This window comes from Taudactylus pleione, unplaced genomic scaffold (assembly GCF_031769625.1).
Source record: "Taudactylus pleione unplaced genomic scaffold, aTauple2 ptg001041l, whole genome shotgun sequence".
NCBI lineage: Eukaryota > Metazoa > Chordata > Amphibia > Anura > Myobatrachidae > Taudactylus > Taudactylus pleione.
In genome coordinates this window covers 635,354-662,528 of record NW_028285442.1, presented here as the reverse complement: position 1 = coordinate 662,528, position 27,175 = coordinate 635,354, and the positions used below count along the sequence as shown (strand labels likewise).

The following is a 27,175-nucleotide window of genomic DNA, read 5'->3' as shown; positions in this document are numbered from 1 at the left end:
AAAACACGGAAGGGTGGTTTTGGCAAAACCAATCCAGATCCAAAACACGAAGAAAGATCCAGATCCAAAACACGAAAAGTGGCCGGTGCACACCCCTAATATTTACTAATGTTAAAACAGTATTTGTCTTTTTAAATTAGCTGGCATTAATGCTACTTCACTACTTACGTTTCATACATGTTAAGAGCACTCCATGCCAAGAACCATTACATTTAGAGCAGGGGTCAGGGAACTTTTTTACCTTTTACCCCAAAATATATTTAGATACGCCGACGTTACCCTCTCGATTTGAAAGAAAGGAAATCATATAGTAGTGCCCCCATATAATGCCCCTGTAGTAGTGCCCCCATAGTTATGCCCCTGTAAAAGTGCCCCCATATAATGCCCCTGTAGTAGTGCCCCCATAGTTATGCCCCTGTAAAAGTGCCCCCATATAATGCCCCTGTAGTAGTGCCCCCATATAATGCCCTTGTAGTAGTGCCCAATATAATGCCCCTGTAGTAGTGCCCCCATATAATGTCCCTGTGGTGCCACTTGTACAAAAAAAAACACTTACCTTAATCTCCGCTCCTGCATCCGCCGCCGTCCTGTCCGCCCGGCTGCTCCACGGAACTATGGGAGATACGTCATGACGTCTCTCCCATAGTGCGCTTTTAGAGAGCCGGAAGCAGAAGTTCAGAAGAGAACTCCAGCCTCCGGCTAACGCGGCGCTGCAGGGAAGGAGCTGGGTGCCCGCTGGAAATAACATCTCAGCGGGCGTCCGGCATAGAGCCTCCCTGCGGCACATATTATAGAATGATTCATATGCATGCCCGGCTGTCCATCCATTACCCCCAGGAATTTCATTTTTACCCCATGTGGGGTAATTTACCCCTGTTCCCTGACCACTGATTTAGAGCATAATAATGAAACTTGATATACAGTGGTGCTAGAAAGTTTGTGATACTGTTAATATTTCTTGAATCTTCTCGACTATACATGTATTCAGAATTCTTTAAAATAAATAGAGTCTAATAAATCAAATAACATACAGATATATATATATTCCATAGACAAAAAACATTACGGTTTCACATGTCCCATTAAGGCTTCTTAGACATGATCTGAAATTGCACAAAACCTACCTCTTTTTAGCGGGGGATAATGCCAAAGCATTATCCCTGACCGCTAATCAGCCCAGGCTGGGAATCCCTGGGGAGCAAAGGTCCCCCCAAGAAGGGGTCCACCTATACAGGACACCCCAGGTCTGGACTGATAGTCTGGGACTATCCCTGGCACCATTGGGCAGTGGGTGCCAGGTTGATTGTGTAAAGTGGCCCCCTCCCTTAAAGCACAACCAGCCCCGGGCTCTTCACTGCCAGTCCTGGTTGCCAAAATACAGGGGACAAATGACATAGGGGTCCCCTGTATTCAGTGCAACCAGCACTGGACTCAGATCCAGTCCTTCATTTGGAAACACAGGGGAAAAAAATGTGTAGGGTCCCCCTGTATTATCCAAAACAAGCACCAGACTTTTTCTAACAGGGGGCTAATGCCACGGCCAGGGGAGCCCTTTCACCGGGTCCCCCAGGCGAAGCATCAAGCCTGACCACTAGTCAGCCCAGGCTGGGGATCTCTGGTTGTTGGGGACCCTCCCAATAAAGGGGCTCCCCTCTCCAGGCCTAGGCTGATAGCCAGGTTGATTGTGTAATGTGGTGCTTTTGAAAGAATATAGGACCTCATTCAGAGGCGGTCGCTAGGGCACGATTGATCGCAACGAGCGATTTTTTGTCATGTGCGCATGCGTGTAGTCGGAATTGCGTGTGCGCAAGCCAGTTCTTGCGAGCTATATGGAGTCTGTCGTCAGTCACTACTTGGTCGTAGCTCTGATTGACAGATAGTTCCGTTTGTGGGTGGTAACAGGGGAAGGTGCATGTGAACGGGGACGTGGCGCTGTGAACACAGGCGTGTCTGTCGTAAAAAGGGAGATTTAAAGGCGTGCATAAATTACTGAGCAGGTCATCGCACACATCATACCGCAGCCTTTAAGATGCTACTTCTCGTAGTGCTTGAGTTAGCCCAGGGTCTACCTCAAGCACTGCGACTGCAGGCGATTTACATTAGAAGAATAGACAAAAAAAACAAAGCGATTGCACGCTGCTTGTATCCGCATCGAAATAGGCAAAAGAACCATCAAAAGTGCAGATGTGAAAACTTGACTCTGCCAAAAAACCACGATGGTCACATAGCTACCGACAAATTTCTGTGACTGTAGTCCTCGCTCACCCCTTTACGAGAATCAGGAGGTGTGTTTTCATTGTGATGGGAGTCTCCTCGCCTACGATGTGCGCTGTGATTTTGCGCTTGATTTGCATTTTCTCGCTCTTTTATGATACAATCGATTGCACCCTAGCGACCGCCTCTGAATTAGGTCCCAACAAATATCCCCTGCATGCTGGTACTTGGGGAACCACAAGTACCAGCAAGCGGGGCATTTAGGGCCCACTGGTACCTATAGTACACCTGTAAAAGAAATTTTAAATAAACAGGCTACACCGATTTTTTTAAAATAATTAATTTAGTCTGCACCTTCACCAGGGGGGCGGTGGCCTTTAAGCTCTCTTTCGTGGCCGCCACCACCCCAGAACTTAGTCGTGTCTGCATGGCGGGCACCAACCTGCCAGGGCTCTGGCGTCTTCACCTGGTGGGCACCAACCCCCCAGGACTTCGTTGTCTTTGCCTGGCGGGCGCCAACTCGCCAGGGCTTCGGCGTCTTCACTTAGAGGGTGGCAGCCAATTATCTCTTTTGCGCGGCTGCCACCTCCCTAGGGCTTCTGGTGTCCTCTTCACCTAGTAGCCTATGTAAGCTCTTTTGCATTGCCGCCGCCCTCTAGGACTTCCAGCATTTTCTTTCTTTGGGAGCTATTGACTGCTCCCTCTCCACCGCCGGACTGCCATGCCGCCGCCTCGCGCTGGTTTATATAAGCCTGCCAAGGGGGTGGGGCAATTACATTGCAAGCCGTGATTGGCTCACGGTGGCCATCTTTGAATTTCAAAAATGGCACTGAGATTACATTTTTCAAATGGGCTCCGCTGCCAAACTTGGCAGAATGCCTGAACAAGGGCCTGGATCCTCTCGGATCCAGGCCCGCCGCCAATACACTCACAGAACGAGGGTTTTGCCACCACCGCTGGGTCCCTCAGCCTGCACCACCACCGCTGCCGCTGTACCCCGGTCCTCCGCCACCGGGTCCTTGATAAGTAACTACAGCGACAGGTCCCTGCCACCGCTTCCGCCCGCTGCCATTGCCAGGTTGCCCTGCTGCTAATGCCTGCAAAAGGCAGCCATCATGATTCACCCAGGTGAAGCCACCACAGTACACCCCCCTGCTGGAAGGCTCCTACTGAGGCTGCACAACAAGTTGAACTCCCTGTCTCTACAATAGGGTATTTGTGAGGTAATAGTTTAAAAACTGTAACTTTCTCAATTACCTGAAGCCCAAAAGGCCCTACACTGGAATAAGAGCTACCTAATAAAATAAACCCCAAGTCTAAATTTGCCCCCTACCCTGTTATTGTGAGGTTCTGAATTTGTTGTGGACCCGGGGTGGTGATAGGAACAGACACAGAAGCAGACTTAAATGAAAAAGTGGGGTTTTTAATAGGTGATTTAGAAGACATGGGAATGACAAATGAAAAGTCCAGGTATAGCACTAAAGTGCACTTGATAACTGTAGTGGGGGTTAATGGGAAATGCCCAGATAGTGACAGGCAGGAACAGACCAGTAAACAATGATGGTGAGCTGAAACAGAATGCAGGAATGATGAGCTGTAACGAATGCAGGTATGGTGAGCTGTAACAAATGCAGGCTGAGATAATTCAGTCCAGCTGGGAGTGAAGGGAGGCAAGGTGCAGGGAACAGCAGGTTCAGGTACTCAGGCAGGTAAAAGGTATGTGGAGGGTGCAGGTTAAATCCAGCAGGTTGGAGCAGGCAAGGTTCAGGCTAGTAGCGTAACAGACAGGCAGGCAGGTAAGGCACAGGTACTCTCTCTCAGCCGCAGCTGAGAAACACGTTGCACTGGCAAAAGAAGGAAGGCTCTGGACCATCCTAAATACTCAGTGCCGCACTGTGACTGGCTGGAATGAGCACATGACCTACCAGGATTGGACAGTCAGAATCACATGGCTGCAGGCAAGATGGCGGCGCCCATGCCAACGGAACAGAAACACCGCCAGACCTCACCAGGCCTAGTGACAATATGCCCACACAGAACCACGTGCAGCCAATGCCCCTCGCCAAACACCAGCACTGCTGCCAGAGACCCCCCGCCATAACGACCTCACAGGTAATACCCGGTGACTACCATGCCGAGAAACCCTGGCCGTGACAGTTATGCCTTCCAAAAAATACCCCATAGACTACTGCACAAGAGTGTCAGAAACAGTTGGAAATTTAGATTACTCCCAAATCCTCATTTTCTTTTTTTTGCATGAAATTTGGCATGCAGCACCGAGTGACAGCCCTACCTGTCTATGCCAAATTTCAGCTCTGTACCTCCTATAGCTTTTGAGATGTAGCCCCTTAAAACACCATGCCCCCCCTCCCCCCACCAAATTCTCTATGGAGAGTCAGCCCTTATAATACTTTTTCAATCATTTATTGGTCAAAATGATCTAGCATAAGATTTCATTGTTGGAAAAGTATGTGAACCTCTAGGATTCAGTAACAGCTGTGATTCCCTTGAGCAACAATGACTGCAATCAACTGTTAATGGTAATTGTTGATCAGTCCAGAACATCACTTAATGGGGCCCATGCATTTAGCCTTTATCGGGCCAATTCCCTGCTCTGCCGACGCCTGAGAGAGGGGGATCAAGAAAATCCAACACATTGGACAATCTGGATTTCCGGATTTGAACCCAAAAATGTTCAAAATTGGCGAGTCAGGGATTGTTAACATGTTGGTCTTTGCAGATCCCCTGACAACTCGCTGATCATTGGAGTCCGCCGATCGGCAGATAGGACCAGCATCGGCAGAACGGGTAATCGACATTTAGATGTTGCAGGAATTTTGGTCCATTCCTCAACCATCTTGTGGCATCACCACACAGTTTTGTCATTTTAGACCAAATTTGCTTTACTCCTGATTCTGAGTTGCATGCGGGTTTGAATGAGGCCACATTATGAATATGTCTTGATAGAAGATGGAATGCACACGTCCTAATGCTCACACATCTATGCGATCACAGTGACTCACTGTCTTCTGTGCGTGAGAGCAACCACCATCATTATTAGCCAGGTGCAGGGGAGCTGTCTGAATTTGGCATCCAGAATGTGTGCGCATGACCCTGAATTGTGAGTAACTCTGCACTCTACACACCCATGAGACGGATTTCTTGCATGAATAAGCAATGCTGCCAGCCAGAAATTCCCTAGAAAGCCTCAGAAACAGCTGAAATGCGTACCACTCAGAATCATGCATGTGTGTGCAAAGATGTGTATGAAAGCCGTCATTCATGGGGATGTAGTGACAACACAGATGGCTGGAAAGCCATCTGCCGAAATGCCGACGTCTAAGGGCCATTTTCAATTAGAGGCGAAAAGTCCGTTATCGGCGATAATTTATTGCCGATGACGTCATTTTGCCAGTTTCACTTACCCCCATATTCAATTACAAAGACTTTTCGCAGGTGCGAAAAGTCTTTGTAAAAAAAACAGGGATAACTGTTTTAAACCACTGTTTAGGTGGTGAAAAAAGTGCAGAATTGAGGTTTTGGGGTCCAGACTTAAAAAAAGTAGCCTAACTTGTGTTTTATTCTTGAGGGGTTCCCAAGTATGCGGCAGGTGTTTTCTAGAATGCGGGTGGTTGCGGTAGGTGGATTTTTGAAGAATTTGAAAAAATCACTTTAGGGACTTAAAAATATGCTTGCACCCATTTTCATGTACCCCAATTTTGATGGACATAGCTATTTTTCCCCCCAAAGAAGCTGTGCTATCCTTCACCAGTTCTTCACAGGCGCATTTATTCACCTGCCTCGGCTATTTAAAAACCCCGACTACCTTCAGCAGGCCAAATCGGGGGTACCCATAGTGATCCCCCATATCAGACCATCTTTTGGGGGGTGACAGGCTGATTTCCCATAAAGTAACAGGACTTTACGATACTTACCTTTCCGCCGGGTCCCGTTTTCGCCGTATCCTAATTGAATACGTGGATAAGCGGGCACGCGCCCGATACTTTATCCCTGCAAAAAACGGCGATGATGGGGAAAAGTTCGACCTCGGACTTTTCGCCTCAAATTGAATATGGCCCTAAATCTGTACTTGGAACTAAAGATAGGTGTCTAAATCCCGACACCTATCTTTAGCCCAATGACAGAATCCTGACAGACGGCTTCCCAAACGAAGGTAAGCCGGCTAATGTTAGTTGTTAGCCGCGGGGGGGAGGGTTAGGTTAGGGAACCCCCGGGGGGACTTAGGGTTAGGCAGCTCCCGGTGGGGGTTAAGGTAAGGCTGTGGAGAGGGGGGTTAGCGGTAGGCACCACTGGGGGGGAGGTTAGGGTTAGACATTCCCTCGGGAGGGTTAGGTTTAGGGTGCAGGGAAGGGGGTTATGGTTTAGGCACCCCCGGGAAGACTTAGGGTTAGGCACCACCCCGGGAGTTTTAGGGTAAGACACCACTAAGGGAGGGTTAGCGTTAGGGGGGGAGAAGGGTAGGGTTAGCTCACTTACCTGCCCTGTCGTAATTCTTCTTCTTTGGGATTCCAGCGTTGGTATTCGGGATTTGCCACCGGGATTTCATACCCAACCCAATTCATGCGTAGTAAGGCGCTGCGGGACCATTGTGGTGCCATAACAATAAAGGATAATATAATAATAATATTATGCAAAATAAGTTACAGTAAATGCGGCAGCATTCTGACTTACATGCTACTCATAATCAGCCCCACTGTATGTAAGGGATCGAGACTAGTTGTGCAGCACAGTAAAATTGTCATCTGGTTTGGTCAGGTTGGTTTGGATTTGGTTAACAAACAGTCACATTGACACACCAGCGTGCAATAACCTGCTTCCCTGAAGTCACACCTTTTGGGCTAATGGCAGAACTTTGGGTCAATGTGTGTTTTCATGTTTGACAGCTATCACGTCAGCATGCATCAGGTCGACATGATAATGTTGACATGGGCAAAATGTCAGTATACAGCATGTCGACCACGCCAACATTAATTATGTCTATACTGATAACATGCCGACATGATAGAATGTTTAACGCAGCCCTGGCAGTCCCCCAGTGCGCGCGGTGTTGGCAAGCGGGCGCTGTGCAAAAGGGGCGTGAGTTTGACGGAAGTGCCAGATGGTTACTCCAGTCCTGTGTTAACCTAACAACTCTGATGGCCTGTCGGTCACTTATTAGATACCAGCAGCTGCAGCGGATCCAGCATGGCTTCCGGATCCCGGTGGTTATGTGACCATTACTTTCGCCGGAAACCTCTGAAAGAGTGGTGGCATTGGCCGACATGATGTTTGGTGATAAATAGCGGGCATTTCACGGGGTTACTCTAGCAGTCTTACCTCAATGATGAGGAAGGAGTAATATGGTATATGGCAGACATATGCCTTGTCTTAGGCTCATTCCTCCTTAAATGGTATTGGAGGGTCTGGTTTATTCTGTCTTTGATTGGCTGGAGTTGTTCAGTGTGTTTTCTTTTATTCAGCCTGTGATTGGTACACTTTAATCTGGGATGTGCAGTCAGGGTACTGAGGGTAGGCTCTGCCTCCCCTGTCATACTCCTGAGATTTGACATAAACATGATTAGAATAACACAAAGAAGATATTTATAACTTATAAACACCTTCTTTGTTTATTGCAATAATTTTTATAGTTAACACTCACCAGCTTTGTGGAGCTCCCTGGGACTGCAGGGAGATGAGAGATGAGGCAGCTACAGCGCAGCCTTGCTTCTGTATAGTCAGATATTGCTTGCAGAACTGGGGGTGGGGCCACACCACGGCAGTAAGCTGCACAGAAAGAGAGCTAATAGAGGGATGCCTCTGAGTATGGGGGCGTGGCTTGAGCATCTTGGATGTGTCATGTGACCAGGAAGTGCACTGCAGTGTTTAGAGATCGGAACTCAGCAGCAAGAGAAGACAGTGATGCAGGTAGGAAAATCAAATGGACACTGAAGCTTAGTGTAGTGAGGGGAAAGTTACAGTGAGTAGGGGGTAAGACAGGCTCCCAGCGCTTAGACCCATCTCCATGTGTGCCTCCCCAGCCATTGACCTCATCTCACGTCACTGACTTTAATATCTGCACCTGTAATTAGAGAGTGTTGTTCCTTATTCAGAAATGGGTTCTGTACACTGTCAAATTGTTTGGGCCCGGTTGACTATGGCATTCCGGTCAAACTGACCAATATGATGTCAGGAGAGATGGATTAAGATGATGTCAGAAAAAGGGAAGAGGAAAGGGGAATGGAGTGAGGGAGGGAGGTGGAATGGCGGACACAGTGTCACAGGAGTGTGTGCCCAACAATGCAAGTTATAGGTAGGATAACCTTGTGTTTTAAGAACTTATGTGGGAGAATATCCAGAAGGATTTAGGTGGAGAGATTGTGAATAAATTAAAAATAGAATGTAATCGGTGTGTGAGTAGTTAATAAATAATATGCATGGTAGGAAAACAGAGGCTTTTAGGTATAACAGGTAGATGTTACATGGTCTAATGTTCCACCCTGCTTGATCGAAGTAAAGTCAATGCAATCTGATTTTCGGTATCAATGAAGGGCTCCTCATATGGTACAGTGGTTGGTCAGTTTTTTCTTTAATGTTACACATTATTACAGCACAGTATAAAATAGTTCTTGTCAAATCCTGAATTTGAAAAATAACAAAGATTGAAATGTTGTAGGTTAATATTTTCAAGACAATGAAAGAACAATTATCTAGGATACTTTTCCCTCGCATATTATTACGTTTTTAGTTTTTAAATGTATACATATATATTATTTTCCAGTCCATCTAGTTATTCACAAGGATTATTTATTCACTGATTTTAAAAAATAACGCTTTGATGCGACTGATATTTTCTACAAAAATAAGTAATATTATAATTTAAATATAATGTGTGTTTTGTTTTATATTTCACTTTAAAGGAAATTCCTCACTTGCCATGGAGCTCCTTTCAAACTATTGTGAAATTGTTTCAAAAAACATGAAGCCATTACATGTACTTCAGCTCCAAAATCCTTTCTCGTTTCCTGTTACCAAATTCTGTCCATCAAACCGTCATTCACTACAGTGTCAATCCAAATACGTTCAGAATGTAGCCGGTAACCTTAGTTTTTCTAAAGATGTAATAAAAGACCGAGGGCTCGCCAGTTTGTCCTATCACGAGTGGAATTCAAAAGGTGTATATAATCCTTCGGCTATAATTTCACATTTAAAAAGTAGAACAAAAATACAGCCAAAGCCAAACAAGTTACGTCATGTAAGACGATCTGTAACTTCCAAACAAACCGAAGTCAAAAGTTGTGTAGATTTTGGAACTAGTCTGTGGAAGAAATGTGAGGAAGATGGACCAAGAAGTGTTATTATCTCTTCCCATGTCTCTGTAGAGAACACAAAATCAAGAAGCTTTTTAACGGAGATACCCAGCATATTCACCCCATGTAAAAATAAAAGGGAAGAGCAATCTAAAGCGTGTTTTGCTTCTGAGATGAAGACAAAGGCTCCAGGTCAATGGATTAAGGGTCACCAAACAGAAAGGCGGAAAGCCAAGCATCAGTCCTTCCAACACAATGGATTGAGTAACTCCGCTGAGTTATTTAGTGATGATCCCATATCAGAAGAGGACATCAGAGCTTGTAATGGGCTAGAAAAGTTACGACTACAGAATGATCAGGTTTTTACAGAAGAGCAGACACCTGAGACACTGCTTCCCGTGTATTATAAGTAAGTGAGTGCACACAGTAATACACATATTACACTCAGAGCAGAGATTCACAGTCATTCTAGCTTCCACTTACAATGGAGTAGGTGTTGCAGTCGGGATGGGTACAGGATGCTGGCATTCGAGATCCCGGCAGTTAGTATCCCAGCGCTGACAACCGACAGGATTAGAATACAGACACTTTGACGGTCGGTATCCTAACCCTCCCCCTCTCCCTACCCTAACCCTCCCTTCCAGGTGCCTGACCCTAACCTCACCCTTGTGCCTAAAGTAAACCTAACGTCCCCTACACCACACCCTAAACCTAATTCTCCCCATTAGTGCCTAACCCTCCCCCTAACCCTGCTACTTACCTTCAGGATTCCGGCGGTTGGGATGCTGGCGCCGAGATTCTGACCCGCGGAATCCCCTCCATCTGTATTTTAACTGTATTCTGTTGCAGTCTTTGGCACATTCTCTTGTGTTAATACCAGTCAGAAGTGGTCATTTGAAAATAGCGTTAAACCTTCCTTATCATGTCAGTTACATCCTCATATCAGACATGGCCAAAGGGCCTGATTCTGTGCAGGATGGATCTCGTGGATCCCTGCAAAACTGCACATGTGCTGTAGAAAGCGATCGCTGACTGCACATGTGCTGGACCATGCATTTGCACAAGGATAGAGTTTGCAAGTGCGTAGGGCTTGATCTGTCCGTTGACGGACCACTCTTTCCAGGAAATGCCCATTTCTCGGCGATAACTGGACCATGAGATCGTACAGGACAGGTCAATCTGGTGGTAGTGTCGTGAGCATGTAAGTCGACTTCCATGCTTGTTGGCAGCATGCAGATGGAGATGGGAGTAAAATGATCATCTGAAACAGGCATCCCATCATGTGGGACGCCTGTTTCAGATGATCCTTTTGCACCCAGTATGTGGTGGGTGCAAGTCCTGATCCTAAAGGAAAAACAGTGTGCGGGCTGGCCTTCCTTATGCAGATGCACAGATAATCAGCATGCATAGGTGGATACTTGCATTAGCATAAGGTAAAGGTAGTAAGAAATGGCCACAGATGCACCCAACTCAGGGGATGCAGTCAGGAAGCCGATTGTCGAAATGCCGACCACCTCCCTACTGTCTAATCTCAACAAGGGTCTAGTGATAGGCGTCGAAATCCCGACGCCCGGCATACCGAACGAAGGTATGCGGCTGGCGGTCATACATACTGATTCCCCAACTCAAATCTACCTATCTCTGTATATATATATATATATATATATATATCCACTTTAGTGCAGCACTCACATTAACATAGTTCCACAGCAGCCGGTGCACGGCAGCCAGTCATCTAGTCCATAGATTCCAGCATGTCAGAAAGTTAACAAATTGCAGGCACTCACCAATGAAAGCAACTTAGGTTATATTTATCTGCTCACAGTATAACAGCGACGTTTCGGTTGGCCTCACCAACCTTTTTCAAGCCATAAACAGAAACAAGCAGTAAAGCTCACAACAAGTATGAATCCAGCTGAGTAAAGCACTAACCAGGTTAGTGCTTTACTCGGCTGGATTCATACTCGTTGTGAGCGGGTGTGGATCATTAGATCTACATTGTCTAGATAGATAATGTTTAGGTAGACAATGGAAGATAGACAGGAAATAGATAAACAGGGACTGAAGGTCGACAGGGTCTGAAGGTCGACACACTAAAGGTCGACTAGTAACAAGGTCGACAGGTACTGAAAGTCGACAGGCAGTAGGTCGTCTGGGACTGAAGGTCAACAGGCAATAGGTCGACCAGGACTGAAGGTTGACAGGCAATAGGTCGACATGTACTGAAGGTCGATATGTACTGAAGGTCGCCAGGCAGTAGGTCGATATGGACTGAAGGTCGACAGGGTCTGAAGGTCGACACACTAAAGGTCGACTAGTAACAAGATCGACAGGGACTGAAGGTCGACAGGGTCATTAGGTTGCAACTCATATAGTCGACATGCAATTGATTGACACTTTTTTTTTTTTAGGGTTAGGCACTTACCCCGACGGTTAGGGTTAGGCACTTACTCCGATGGTTTGGGTTATGCACTTATGCAAGTATATTTATTAAAAGAAGGGTTTGATGGGCTTGGTATATTGGCTTATATGTATATAAATGGAGATACCCAGTATATTTCACTTCGCCTGATTCAGGGGAGCGTTGACAGCGGTTCTCAGAGGCTGCTATTGTTTTGCACACTAGAGTCAGCACTGAGAAAAGGTTTGTGCAGTGATTGGTGCACTCAGCAGTTAGTAACTCTTTATGTAATACATATTGTATGTGTGACTCTTTACTGTACATGGTTTTACTGAAACCTATAAGCAGTCATACAGAATGCCAGGATATGAAACAGCCATGGATATAATTATTTTGCAGGGGTACAAGGCTACCAGCTCCTCCAGGGCCAATTAAAGTTACTAGGAGGCCAAGGCAAAGTTTACTGGACCCTAGTCCTTCTATAAAACATGTAGCAGCTTGCCCTTACAGTATATCCCACAAGTAGGGGTAAATTTACTAAGATTCGAGTTTGGTCAAGTTAGCATTCTCTGGAGAGTTTAGGCATTTTCTTCCACACGCAAATTTACTAATGTCAAACTCGGGAGAGAAATCTCCTTTGCTACAGGAAAAGTCTGGAGAGTTAGCAAACTCTCTTCAATTCACCATCGGCCAAACTCGAGTAACTTTTCACTAGTGAAGATAGGATTTGGGAATTTACCAAGATGAGAGTTTCCAAACTCTCATGAGAACGGACAAAACTCCTGTCCAAATTCGTGAAATCAATTCACCTGCCTGTGAGCTGCGAATTCAGCAGAAACATACACAGATCCGTGTGATCCATATATGTTTCTGCCTGTAAATAGTAAATGAAGGTTTAATTTATGTTTTTTAAATGACGTAGGCCCCCCCCCAAAAAAAACATAACCAGCCCATGGCTGCTCAGCCAGTCCAGGTTCCTCAAATTACGGGGGGAAAAAATGTGTAGGGTTCCCTCGTAATTTAGGAACCAGCACCTGGCTGCAGGGCCAGTCCTGGTTATTCATATAGGGGAAAAAATTGAGTAAGGGTCCCCTCCCCCTTTAAAACCAGCACTGGACCCAAACCGACCAGGGTGTAATGCCACAGCCAGGGGACTCTATCACTGGGTCTCCCCAGCCAAAGCATTCGCACCCCAAGCCAGTCAGGCTGGGGATCTCAGGGGAGGTGGGGACCCCCCAAGAAGGGGTACCCCCTCTCCCGACACCCCAGGCTTAGTCTGTAGCCTGGGGCTCTTCCCCGCACGCCTGTGGGTAATAGTATTGTTAAAATGGATAAACTATTGTATTTTATAATGGAACTACAGGTGCCAGCATACCTGCCCTTTGGCACTTGTGAAACTACAAGAGCAAGCAGACGGCCGGCACCCATACCCCCACTGTAAAATAAATGGTTAAATAACCACAAGACACATACACCGTGTATAGTAAAACTTTATTACATACCTATCTAACTCATTCACACATGCTGCCAGGTATTCTGTCCCCTTCTCGAGTAGAATCCAAATGTCGGGCATGGATGGGGTCAATCATTTTTTTATTTTGGCAAGTATAAGGATGCTACAGAGAGCAGCACAAAGGATGGAGGTGAGTATGGGGTCTTTTTTCCAGGTACTCCATTTGGATTCTACTCGAATAGAGTTTTACTATACACGGTGTGTGTCTTGTGGTTATTTAACTATTTAGTTTACAGTGGGGGTATGGGTGCTGGCCGCCTGCTGGTACTTTGTAGTTCCACAAGTGCCAAAGGGTAGGCATGCTGGCACCTGTAGTTCCATTGTAAAATACAATAGTTTTTCATTTTGTACAAAACTATTACCCCTGTACCCACAGCCCAGGGGTGTTGGGAAGAGCCTAGGACTTCAGACTAAGCCTGGGGTGTTCGGGAGAGGGGGGATCCCTTCTTGGGGGGTCCCCCTGTCCCCTGAGATCCCTGGCTTGGGCTGACTGGCTTGGGGTGCAAATGCTTTGGCTGGGGTGACCTGGTGATAGGGTCTCTTGGCTGTGGCATTACACCACAGACGGTTTGGGTCTGGTGCTGGTTTTAATTATAGGGTGACCCCTACGCATTTTTTTCCTACTATATTTAAAACCAGGACTGGCCCTTCAACCAGATGCTGGTTCCTAAATTACTGGGGAACCCTACACATTTTTTGCCCATAATTTGAGGAACCAGGACTGGCTGAGCAGAATGGGTCTGGTTATGTCTTTTGAGGGGGGACCCTACATCATTTAAAAAAAAAATTTAACCCTTTTTTTACAGGTGCAACACAAGCAGCCTTCACATATCTCACTGATATGTACAGGCTGCTTGTTCGGGAGGGTTTGGCAGAGAGAAAACACTGCAATCTCGGGTGAGTAATCTCATCTAAACTTGCTACTCAGGGGAAAGATCTCGATCTGCTTCACCATCGATCAACTCACTCTCAGCTAAACTCACTTCTAATCGAGTTTAAAAAATAAAAACTCGATCAGACTCAAATCTTAGTAAATTTACCCCTAAATATTCACAGAGACTCGCTAACATGTGTGCTCCCATCATCTAAGCAACGGGTCTTATATTAACACACTATACTGGAGGCAACTTCCACTGGTCAATAATTACTTCAAGCTATAAAACAACTTCATATAAGACTATTGCTTCTTTTTACAACTTAAGTATTTTTTACAACTACTGGCATAGAAGGTTGGACTTAGTGCATTTAATAATACATCTGAGCTATTTTGTTATCTATAACTACGGACATTTTCTTTTTCTGTTTATTTTTAATGTTGCAGATACCTGTGCTACATTGATGTTTGGTTGTGCTAATGTAACTAATTGTTGTTACTCTATTACAACTTGGTTTATACTTAATTTTATGGGATATATATTGCTAATTAAATATTTTTTATGTATTATACAAACACACCAGCGCAGAATTTGTATGTTTTAGTAAAATTTAGGGGCATATGTATCAAAGCTTGATGTGAGATATATATGACCAACCAATCAGCTTCTAACTTACATTTTGCAGGCTGTGTTTAAAAAATGATAGTTAGGAGCTGATTGGTTGGTGATATATATCTCACAATTTAATCTCACATCAAGCTTTGATACATATGCCCCTAAGACTGTTACAGACTCTGCCCTACATAAAAAAAATTGCTGAGCTGGTTACATGTCCTTCTCATCTGGGAGATAATCATTACAGGAATGTATGTTATTTTTAGAGCAATGATATCAGTCTTCACCTCACAGGATGCCGGGCTATTCACCTCCACTAAAGCACGTGCAGGAGGACGTTGGCAAAAACAGCACAGCAGAATCATTAACCATCAAACATACTGAGCTGTCTCCACCTCTGCGGCTCCAAGATTTGATAAGTCCAAAGGCTGGGAAATATGTCCATGCCACAGAGAATGAATTTGAGAGCGAGCTTTACTCAGGTAATTTCACCCCTTCTGAGATTATCGTTCTCACTGTACAGTACACATGGGAGAAGTACTTGGAAGCCAATCTGTAGGTGTTTTGTTGCCAATGGTTAGACATGCCTATTGCATGTGTCTTGTCTGTCTGTCCATATGTACTCAAAAAGCTTCCCTTTAAAAATGTTATGCATCTAATTATGTTTAGATATTTTTTTGGTTTTCAGGGGTGAGCAAAATTATACACCAGAAGAACTTAAAAGAAAAGAATTACATTGTCATGGATGGTAACAATAGATATAAAAAGCACGTACAGGAATCACTGCCCAGGTCTTACCAGGAATGGTTCTCCTCCGCGGGACATACAGGTAAGTTTACCCACCAACTACTGACTCAGATGAGCTGCCAGACCTTGAATGTACTTTTTGTTTTACCAGACGATTAAAATAAATAGATATGACTAGCATTTTTTTAATATAAGTACAAAGTTAATGACATGATTCTACTAGTAGTCATTGACACTGTACAAGCAAAACAGAGCATTAAACAGGGTTGGGTATGAAATCCTGGTGGCTCAATAGCAAATGCCAATGCCGGAAGCCCGACAGAGGATAATCTCGATGGAGCAGGTAAGTACCCTAACTCTACCCTTCTCCCCCCCCTAACCCTCCCTTAGGGGTGCCTAACCCTAAAACTCCTGGGCTGGTGCCTAACCCTAAGTCCCCCCTGGAGGTGCCTAAACCTAATCCCCCCTTTGCATCCTAAACCTAACCCTCCCGGGGGGTGCCTATCCCTAACCTCCCCCTAGTGGCACCTAACCCTAACCCCCCTTCCTCTAGCCTAACCCCAACCCTTACTGGGGGGTGCCTAACCCTATGTCACCCCTGGGGTGCATAAACCTAACCCCCCTACGTGGCTAAGTACTAAGGGCAGCTGGACTTATTATTATTATTATTATTATTATTATTACCAGTTATTTATATAGCGCACACATATTCCGCAGCGCTTTACAGAGAGAATATTTGGCCATTCACATCTGTCCCTGCCCCAGTGGAGCTTACAATCTATATTCCCTACCACATGCACACACACATACACACTTATGGTCAATTTTGAGGGGAGCCAATTAACCTACCAGTATATTTTTGGAGTGTGGGAGGAAACCGGAGTACCCGGAGGAAACCCACGCAAGCACAGGGAGAATATACAAACTCCACACAGTTAGGGCCATGGTGGGAATTGAACCCATGACCTCAATGCTGTGAGGCAGTAACGCTAACCATTACACCGTCTGTGCTGCGCGGACTTACTTTGATTGGTCCGGCGTCAGGTTTAAGATTGGCGTCGGTATTTCAACACCTCTCTTAAGTCCCTTGTTGGGCTTCTGCTGTCGGGATATAGACCGGCTGCATTTAGTCCGCCGGTCTAAAAATGTCCCATTAAACAGTTATGCAGGTCTATGACAACTCACAGTGGGAGAGATGTACTAAGCCTTGGAGAGTGATAAAGTGGAGAGAGATAAAGTACCGATCAATTAGTTGCTAATGGCCATGTTACAGACTGTGGGGTCTATTTACTATAGACTTGGATGGAGATAAAGTGTACGGATATAAAGTACCAGCCAACCAGCTCCTAACTGTAATTTTTTAAGCACAGCCTGTGACATGGCAGTTAGGAGCTGATTGGCTGGCACTTTATCTCCATTCACTTTATCTCCATCCAAGGCTTAGTACTTAGACCCTTGTGTTTGAAAAACTAGTTAGGAGCTAATTGGTTGGTACTTTATCACTCTCCAAGGCTTAGTACATCTCCCCCACAGTATCTAATAAGAGAATGACAGGAGAAGAAGATGGGAGGATTAGATTTCTAACTGACCCATTATTATTATTATTCTTTATTTATATAGCGCCACAAGTGTTCCACAGCACCTTGCAAAGCACATAAACAAAGAAGTGAACAAGAAACTAGTGACTTACAGTACAATATAATACAGCAAAAGGACATGTTTTATACACATTGCTGCATTAGCGATTATAACACTCAAATAAGCAGTAGGGAGTGAGCAACCAAGTGTTAGGTGCCGTTGTGACACCGATTTGGGGCTCCCCTTCCTCTAACAATCCATAACACTATATTTTAATTCCTGATTTATTCTCCTTACAGTATTTGTTGTTTTTCCTCCTTATGTGCAACTTTGTAAGACTTTAAACATTAATGACATTACAAACATTAAAAGGAACATAAAATACACAGTGTAAATACAAAATAATTTATTAAAACTGTAGGTCACGCACAAAGATAAGTGAAGGCATTTTCCCAAATGATGAAGCCCTAGCTTAGCAGTTGTAGAGGATTAGATAGTGATCACTGTAGGAATTTTTTAGGGCAGGGGTGGAGGACACATCTAACACACCAATGCAGAGCCATAGCTACACATTTTGGTGCCCTGTGTACATAAAGAGCATATATCCATAATTGAAGCAGGGAAAGCGTGCACCAAAAAAAACAGGTGTGGTCTCGCTGGGAAGGGGTGTGATGACACAATAGTACCTCCAATTCAAATTATGGCACACAGTAGTGCCCCTTAGTCACATTATACCGCACAGTAGTGCCCCTACAACACATTACACCACACAGTAGTGTTCCTTAGTCACATTACACCGCACAAATATGCTCCTTATTCACATTACACCACACAGTAGTGCCCATTCCGGTTACTCCACACAGTAGTGCCCATTCAGGTTACACAATACAGTAGTGCCCATTCACATTATTCCACACAGAGCCCATTCACATTATGCCACACAGAGCCCATTCAAGTTATGCCACACAGAGCCCATTCACATTAAGCCACACAGTAGTGCTCCTAATGCACATAATGCCATGCACTAGTAGTGCCCCTTATACATTATGCCACACATAGTAATTTCCCTACATATTATGCCACACAGTAATGCCCTTTACACATTATGCCACGCACAGTAATGCTCATTATAACATTATGCCACACAGTAATGCCCCTTATAACAGTAATGCCCTTACACATTATGCCACACTTAGTAATGCCCCTTATAGCATTGTGCCACACAGTAATGTCCCTTACACATTATGCCCTATCCCCAGCAACACCCCCCTCCCCCGCCTCTCAGCCTGCTCTTCATGTGCCTCAGCAGCCACTTGCCTGGATTTGATGCCGCACCAGCAGGCAGCGCAGCCCTCTAGTTGAAAAAGACAGCACTGACGTCATTCAAATCTGGCCATTGTCGTGAGCCAATCGGAGCATGCTGACGGCAGCCAATCAGCAGTGGATGTCAGTCTGCGCGCTCTGAATCCTTGATCCTTAAAGGTACAATTATAAGGTGGAATTGAGCACAGCTCCTTCACATTTGTTCATTGCCATTTATATAGTGCACACATCACATCACCCCCTAAAATACACACGGAAGCCACCCACCACCTCCCCTGGACTATAGCCAGTGTTTGCTGGTAACACAACCCCCCCCTTCCTTTGGCCAGATCTGCTACCTAATAACCCCCTCCCCCTAAACAGAAACAATTCCCCCCCATGCGGCCTGCACCCTTCACCCTTTACCAAGGGACTACAGGAGAAAGTGAGTGATGCTGAAAACAACCAAATCCCCCCCTCTCTCCCCTCGGCTAGTGAAGTAGGTGAGTGCTGCTGAAAAGTAGCGGGTTAGGATGAGAGCTGGAAGGCCCCAATGAAGTAATGGGTCTTGAGAGCCCGTTTGAAGATTTGTAGAGAGGTGGTAAGGCTGATAGGGATAGGGAGAAAGTTTCAGAGGTAGGGAGCAGCACGGGCACAATCTTGGAGGCGGGAGAGGGAGGAAGTAATCAGTTGGCAGGAGAGACGGCATGCATTTGTTGAGAGACTATCATGCTAGATCAAAATGTATCTAGAAACAAAAGTAGAACAAGATGTATAGCAAAGAAATTGTGATTCAAGAAGTCAGCTATTTAAAAAGTGTACAATCTCCAAATCATTGGTTTGTCTTGTATGCATATTATAGCATTGAGGGGGAGATCTTAGTTGACTTTTAACTATTGATAGACAAAAATGTTACCGACAACTGGTAAACCTGGAGTCTATACATTACCGGAATCTGTTGTACCAAAATTGTGTGGTTGTTTTTTATATTGACTATCACTTGAGACCTGATAGAGGTGTCCGTCACTGTCTAACGCTTCCAACACCAGATGTGGATGAGATTCAAAGATGCACACAGGTCACCTCTACAAATGTACCTTGCGGTGGAGACAAGGGGCCTAAGAAGGTGCAGCAGAGTCCATTGAATGAAATTCAGGTCCTGCAGCGTGTTGTGTCTGAGTGGAGGAATGCCTGGACGTTCAGTGAGTACAGTATGAATTGTAATAAACCCCCTATTCCCCCTTCTGAATTTGTATTCCTTCTAAAAGAAACAAGCCTGAAAAGGAAATTGCAACATTACTATCATTTGTGGACCTCAGTAACTTTGAGACAATAAATAGCCTACAATGTTACAATTGCTCTTCTATTGTATAAACAAATGAATGAACTTGTGTTCTGAGGAGACAGCACTGCATAACTATATTGGCAAAACACATCAAAAATATATTGAAGAATTCGATGTGAATATTTGATTAAAATATTAAATTATCATATGGTTTTGCAGACTGCCCTAACCAAGGGACACACCAAACATTAAATAATATAGAGCCACAAACACCAATATAACAGTGATTCAGCAGAACGTTTTTTCTAATTGTAAATATCAACACATAATTTCTTTTCTTTCAGCACGATTTCTATTATCTATTTTTTCATTTTATTGCATGTGATCTTAATAGAATACTTAGTAAAGACATCCTTCTCACCTTAACCAAAACCCCTTGCATGCTATTCTGCAATGATTTTTTGACATAAAAAATATGGAAACTATGATTTCCGTATTTTGTTATGTAAATCCCCTATTCAGCAATGGGACAATGGAGAAGATAATGCAATTATATTCTCCATTGATTCCCATCTCGCTGAATACCGCACTGTAGGGATCAGCCATTGATCTCTACAGTGCTTTAACACTACATGCTATTCAGCAAAGCAAAAAGTGTTAAATCATCGATAAATATTTCCTTTATATAACGCCATTTCAGAATGGCGTTATATGAAGAAAATACTTAAATATCCCGAAAACTGCAGGGACAGAGGGAAATTTTCCCATAAGTCCCTGCAGCATCTTGTAAACCTGCCCAATCTCCATATCTGCTTCCCAGTGATCAGCGACAGGTAAGTCACTCTAGAGCCTTTTAAACCTTCCGAAATTGATTTATATGTGTATACAGGCTTTATACTAGCCTGTATACATGTATATTTATGTGCTTTTATACTTAACATTTATATATAAATGTTAAATATTAAAGCACATAAATATACATGTTTTCAGGCTAGTATAAAGCCTGTATACACATATCAATCAGTTTCTGGTGGCTGAAGCTGTACTTACCCCTCCGCGGTCACAGGGAAGCCAGGACGGAGACTGTTCCCGAGCGCATGACTGAGCATGTGCAGAGGAACAAACAGAAGGGATTGTTTTTGGAATCCCGAATACAATGCCTTCTGTAACATCACAGGGACAGCGTGTTACCGCAACCGCTGTCCCTGCTCAAAATATTGATGAATAGCTTACATATTTTATCATAATTGATCAAATCTCTTGACGATGTTGCCCGATAATATTCTGGGCAACATCATCACTGTTGCTGAATAGACCCCCTTATCTCTCTCCTGAACCTATTTAAAGAATAATGCAAATTCAGCAAAGACTCTGGGTATAAAATTTATAACAACAGTTTCATTTACCGAACTCTCTTAAAAAATCCTTAAGCTTAATTCTGATTTCCATTGGAAAAACACTTCTGTAAAATATCTGGGTGTTATTATCTCTAAGTTATATGACCGTCTTTATGGTGTTAATTACCCTCCTTTTCACTAAAATCGAAGAAAATTTTATTAATTAAGTACCTGTTTATTATTCTGTCAGTTTAGGGCTCTCAGAATCCTCTAATAAGACACATCAGCCTGAGATAAATCTCCTTAGGTTATACAATCCAACTCGTGCTATTAATTTGCATTTATTAGAAGTTTAGGTTACGGGAAAAAAAACATTTTGTGATTTAAAGATTATGGGTTACAAAAGTGGCTTCTGTACAAACATATTTGGGATTTATTAGTTCCATTCCTAATTATTATATAGATGATGTTTTTTGGTCAATATAGGTGCCAGCTGGAAAGATGCCACTCTGGAACAGCTCACCAGAGATCTTGGCAGTATACACAACACCGACAAAATCTCGGCTCTTATAACTATCGCTACTTCAACTGTTGCTGGTACACAACATGAGACTTTGCCCCAGGAGATGGGTAAGTAATAGATTGCTAAAATTCAAACACTTAACTGACATGAAACGCTTATATCCTAAAATAATCTACTATACAGTACGTACTTACACTGTACAGTACATACCACCACTGTACAGAACATACCACCATATCATCATCACAGCGCTCTTTTATCAATATCTCTGTGGAACTACTGTAACTGTGGTACCGTTTATGTAGTTTAGAACCATAAGAGGCCCCAATGTTTAGCTTATGGTCAAATCCTGCCATAAAGGGTCACACTAAATGTAAGGAGAGGGACCCAGGAAAACTGACCTACTCTAGTCGTCAGGTTTACAAAGCTGCCAACGATCTGCGGCTTTGCCCGAGGACCAATAGTAATTAATGCTAAGTCAGTTGGGTTTTGCATAAATTACTATTGTTGTTTAAAAACATCGGTGAAAGCCACCAATCATCGACAGTTTTGTAAACCTTTTGTTTAGTAAATCTACTCCGATAACTGGGACCTCTAAAGTACAATAAGATCATTAAATTTTTATTGATACAAACAGAAATTTTCAATTAACTTTTAAATGAGTTAGTACTAGAGATGTGCGGGTACTTTTTTATTCGGTTTTACTTATGTTTGGATCTAAAAAATGGCATCATATTGGCTATCTGGCTCTCACGTGTTTTGGATAACCGATGCGCTAATTTGGCAAAAAGAACAGAATAAAACTAAATCCACACATCTCTAGTTATAACGATCGGAATTGTGGAACTATAATGTGTTTTTCTATTGTTTGGCAAGGATCAATTTATATCGTTGCCCATTCACTTGGTCTTATCTACAAAATGCAAAAGTGCCAATACACTTCTGTGGTGCTGATTTAGAAAAAATGGAACTAGAATATCACAATAGATAATAGATGTGGAACAAGAAGTAGGTGTTTTGGAGGATGAGCACCAGTTTATAGGAAGAGTTGGGCGGAGCACGGACATTCCTTGCCAGGTATGGAGAAGGAGCTCTGGTCTACTTCATTTTTCGGAGCCAAAATAATAACATTTTGTAATGAGGTTAAAAGGGTAGTGAGGGTGCATATTTCAGGTGAGGACCTGACAAGTCCACTTCTCAAAAGGACTTTAATTTTGCGCCCACGCAAAAAAAAAAAAAACAACAACTTTAAATGCACAAAAGCATAACCTAGTAAAAAATGGCATAATATCCCCATAAGATTAATTTATGATTGGTAAGAAGAAAAGCACTACGATGTGAGAATCACCGCATGTAAGCATCTTATTAATGCATCTATGAATTCCTTAATGTTTTATTCAGCTAAAATAAAGAACAGCCCAAGCAGGCCACCGGCTGTGCCACCATTACCCGTAGAGATACTAAACCTTGTCTCTGATGCCCTGCGACATGAGGATCGTCTTGTAAGAATGGCAGCAGCTCTGTGTCAGTTCTTTGCCTGGCAAGTAAGCAAGGAGGCAAGGGAGCTCATGTTCAGTATCCTGGAAAGCGGTATGCAACTTTGTGGCTTGCTGGTTATTATTTATACATGGTTTTGTATGTTATATGGTATATAATGCACAAGTGTTGCTAATACATATATTATAAACTAATGTATATATTCCTATTCATAATGGGTCTGATGCAGAGATATCGCAGGTCAGGAGTAAGTGCTCCAGCATACTGTGCATGGAACCAGGGCCAGATTAACAATGGGGCAGATGGGACTACATCTCCAGGCCTCCACAGAAAAGTAGGCCCATAAACATGACAGTATGGTCACCAGACGTCCAGCTGCCACACAGTTGGCCATAAATCATGTGTGTTAAAATTGTATTTCTATTTTCCTCACAAAATGAAAAAAATCTATTTTTATGTATTTAGGAAGATAGTGGGGCTGATAGTGTAGGGGATGTACACACCCACATGGCTCTGGTCACACCCACACAGCACTGGTCACAGCTCCTCCCCTTCCCACAATAGGCCCTTTATACAGTGGCGTCCCTCCCTGTTTGGACACCCAGTGCGGGGAGGTTGACACTACATGGAATATAAGGACTGGACTATCTGAAGGGAACAAGGATTGGCATGATTAATGAAGAAAGTGACTATCTGAACATGAGTAGCGCCACTTGTGTATGACATTATCTATTTATTGCTTATCTGTCTACTAGGGGTGTTCAAGGTGGGAAGACCTGGTCCTACGCTTTGGCAGCTTTTACTCACAGTGCTCCAGTGTTGTTTCTAAACATTTTAGTATACCCAGTGCGGGGAGGGTTGTAGTACGGGTGGAAAGGGGAGTGTGGCCTCACAGGCAGGGGACGTGGCCTCATGAGCCGAACCCCTCCCCCCTGTTTTAATCACTGCGGGGAGTCCCAGATGTGTGGACTGCCCCCGGGGACCACTTTGTCTGTAATGCCACTCCCTCACCCCCCTTGTGACACCAGTGCCTTTATCATTTGCAGCACCAGGCCCATGTGGCCTTTAATCTGGCCCTGCTGCAGAGTTGTACGCTAGCTGCAGACAGACTGTCCTATCTGTATACTTGGTTTACTACTTGTCACTAGTTTTTAGTACATGGGTATTTCAGCTCATATTAATGCACCTAACTGCATTATATGTGCCTGGATAGTACAAAAGTCATCCCACTCATTAGATGTGGGGACTCCTGATTACCAGCACCTGTACATATCTGTTCTTGTGAGGGAGGAAAGGTTCTGCGTAAATGAGTCACACGGATCAATATTCCCTAAGATTATCTTTCCATTTCTCAGAACCCAGTTAAATAGGGCCTATACACGCAGAGCCTAAATCTACATTCAAAATAAAGGCCATGGGTGCTGCATCTCGTTTTATTCTGGTAGATGGAACACAGGGACCCTTATGAGAAAGTTGCTGTCCATGCACACAAGCATCTGTAAATAACACTGGACAGGAGAAATAAGGACGTGTTTGTCTTGCTTCCCCAATAGACCTATGTCATATGAAGATGTCATTGTGGCCTCTCCTCTGTCTAACAATAAAAAAAACCAGATTGCATCATGAGTGGATTAAAAGTGCCTGTACAGAGAGACAAACACATTCATTTCTTACACGTTTTGTTACACTAGGTACGGATGTGGACAGCTGGGCCGCTGCCCAGTGTCTGGCTCTGGAAGGAAATCACAGTTACCCTGTAATAAAGAGGATCCTCACCCAGCTGTTTGAAGTGTCGAATAAAGAAACAGAGGAACTCTGTTGCTATGTGTTACGTGAACTTAGTAAGCACACAGTAAGTAGTGACTACTGGTTGTGTGTTGCTAAAATTGGGCTGGGACTAGGAGAAAGTAAGAGACCATTACATTTAATTCAAGGAGGTTACTTACTGCACATTACTTCTCTACTGAATTCCCTGAAAGTTCTGCTGCTCGAAGAAAAAAATACAGGGCTTGAGTATGTCCGGAACCTTGTGGGCACTGAGGAAATGAACACTGTACTTGTTAGTGGAAGGGTGGGTTGAGCCCATAAATTTGCTGGAAGTTTGGAGTTTAAAAATAGAACAAATCCCCAAAATTGTAAACTTTATACAGATATGTGAATGCAGGGGCGGATTGGGATTGAAAACCAGCCCGGGAAATTTTTTGGAAGCAGCCCTAAATTGGGGGGGAGGGGGGCATGGTCTATTTAGGAGGCTGAGTCTTTCTTCTTGAAAGATGAACACTTTTGGACTCTGGTCCTAATTCAGACCCGCTCGTGAGCGCTGAGCGCTCGCAAGCGGGTCGATGTTGGCCAAGTGCGCATGCGCGAGACCCGAATAACAACGGCCAAGCTGTCGCTATGGGTCTCGCACCAAAGGGGGCGTGCTGTTGATGGTGAGTGACAGCACGCCCCCTTTGGTGGGCGTGCCGGGGACATGGCTGCCCAGACGGAGTCGTTCCCATGGGAACGCCTACTGTCTGGGGCCGGCCCCACGGACATCACAAGTGATGTCAGTGGAAGTGCTTTTGACTCTGATAGAGCCAAAAGCACTCCAGGGCTTGCGGCAACGAGACCCTACCGCAAGGGTCTCATCGCAAGCCCGATGGTCACGATGGTCTTGACCATCGCGACCATCTTTTTGGCCGCTCGCTATAGCTGTGGGTGGTCACCCACAGCTATGCGAGCGGCCAGGAGGCTGTTTTAAAAACTAAGAGGGACGGCCCTGATTCAGAGCGAGCGCTCTGTCAGAGCGTCCGGCTCTGAATCAGGGCCTCTGTCCCAGTGTAGCTTACATACTATATTCCCTGCCACATGCACATAAATAGTGGGAGAATATACAAACTCCACACAGTTAGGGCCTTGGCAGGTATTGAACCCTTTACCTCCATAATGTGAGGCAGTAATGCCTAAACATTATATGAACTGTAATGCCCAGTTTGAGTAGCTCCTCATTTGTCAGGGTATGTGAGGGGATTGGATTTCACTTTCAGTCCAGAGTGCAGCAGTGGACCCCTCACCTCTCTCTTCCCCATCACCCCTAGAAGGCCATGCCCCGCAGAGCATCAGAGGAGTCCTGGGAGAGAAACATGACTGGCACACAATTGTGAAGCTAACTAGTTATCTTCTGTCTCTTCAGCTCAGGGGAATGCATGGAGGGACACAGCCAATTTGGATAATACAGAGCAGAAATGGATTTAGAACTCATGGGGCCCTAAGCAAGTTAGTTTGGGGCTCCACTCCCTCAACTGCATACAATTTTACACATACACACTGCCCCATAGCCGCACACACATACACTGTCCCCATAGCCGCATACACACTGCCCCAAAGACGCACACACACACACTGCCCCAATGACGCACACACACACTGCCCCATAGACGCACACAGACATGGCCCCCATAGCCACACACACACACTGCCCCATAGCCGCAGACACACACATGGCCCCCATAGTCACACACATGCCCCCCCATAGCCGCACACACTGCCCCATAGCTGTACACACACGTGGCCCACAGACGCACACACTGCCCCATAGCTGCACACACACTGCCCCATAGACGCACATACACGTGGCCCATAGACGCACACACTGCCCCATAGCTGCACACACACGTGACCCATAGACGCACACACTGTCCCATAGACGCACACACAGCCCCAAAGACGCACACACACACACACACTGCTCCATAGACGCACACACACATGCCCCCCATAGCCGCACACATGCACAAACACATGCCTCCCATAGCCGCACACACACACTACCCCATAGCCGCACACACACATACACACACATGCCCCCCATAGCCACACACATACACACACTGCCCCATGGTCGCACAGACACACACACATGGCCCCCATAGCCACACACCCCATAGCTACACACACTGCCCCACAGCCTTCAAATGCTTACAGCAATACAACCAACAA

General features: G+C 44.7%; 1 protein-coding gene across 1 annotated transcript in view; it reads left to right on the top strand.

The window, feature by feature from the left end:
- Positions 1-9,148: 9,148 nt before the first annotated feature.
- HEATR4 (HEAT repeat containing 4) overlaps positions 9,149-27,175 on the top strand; it is an 84,725-nt gene continuing 66,698 nt past the window's right edge. Inside the window, 6 exon segments of the mRNA XM_088461368.1 lie at positions 9,149-9,930; positions 15,220-15,407; positions 15,614-15,754; positions 21,661-21,804; positions 23,099-23,287; positions 24,886-25,046. Coding sequence (XP_088317494.1) covers positions 9,149-9,930; positions 15,220-15,407; positions 15,614-15,754; positions 21,661-21,804; positions 23,099-23,287; positions 24,886-25,046 — 1,605 coding nt within the window.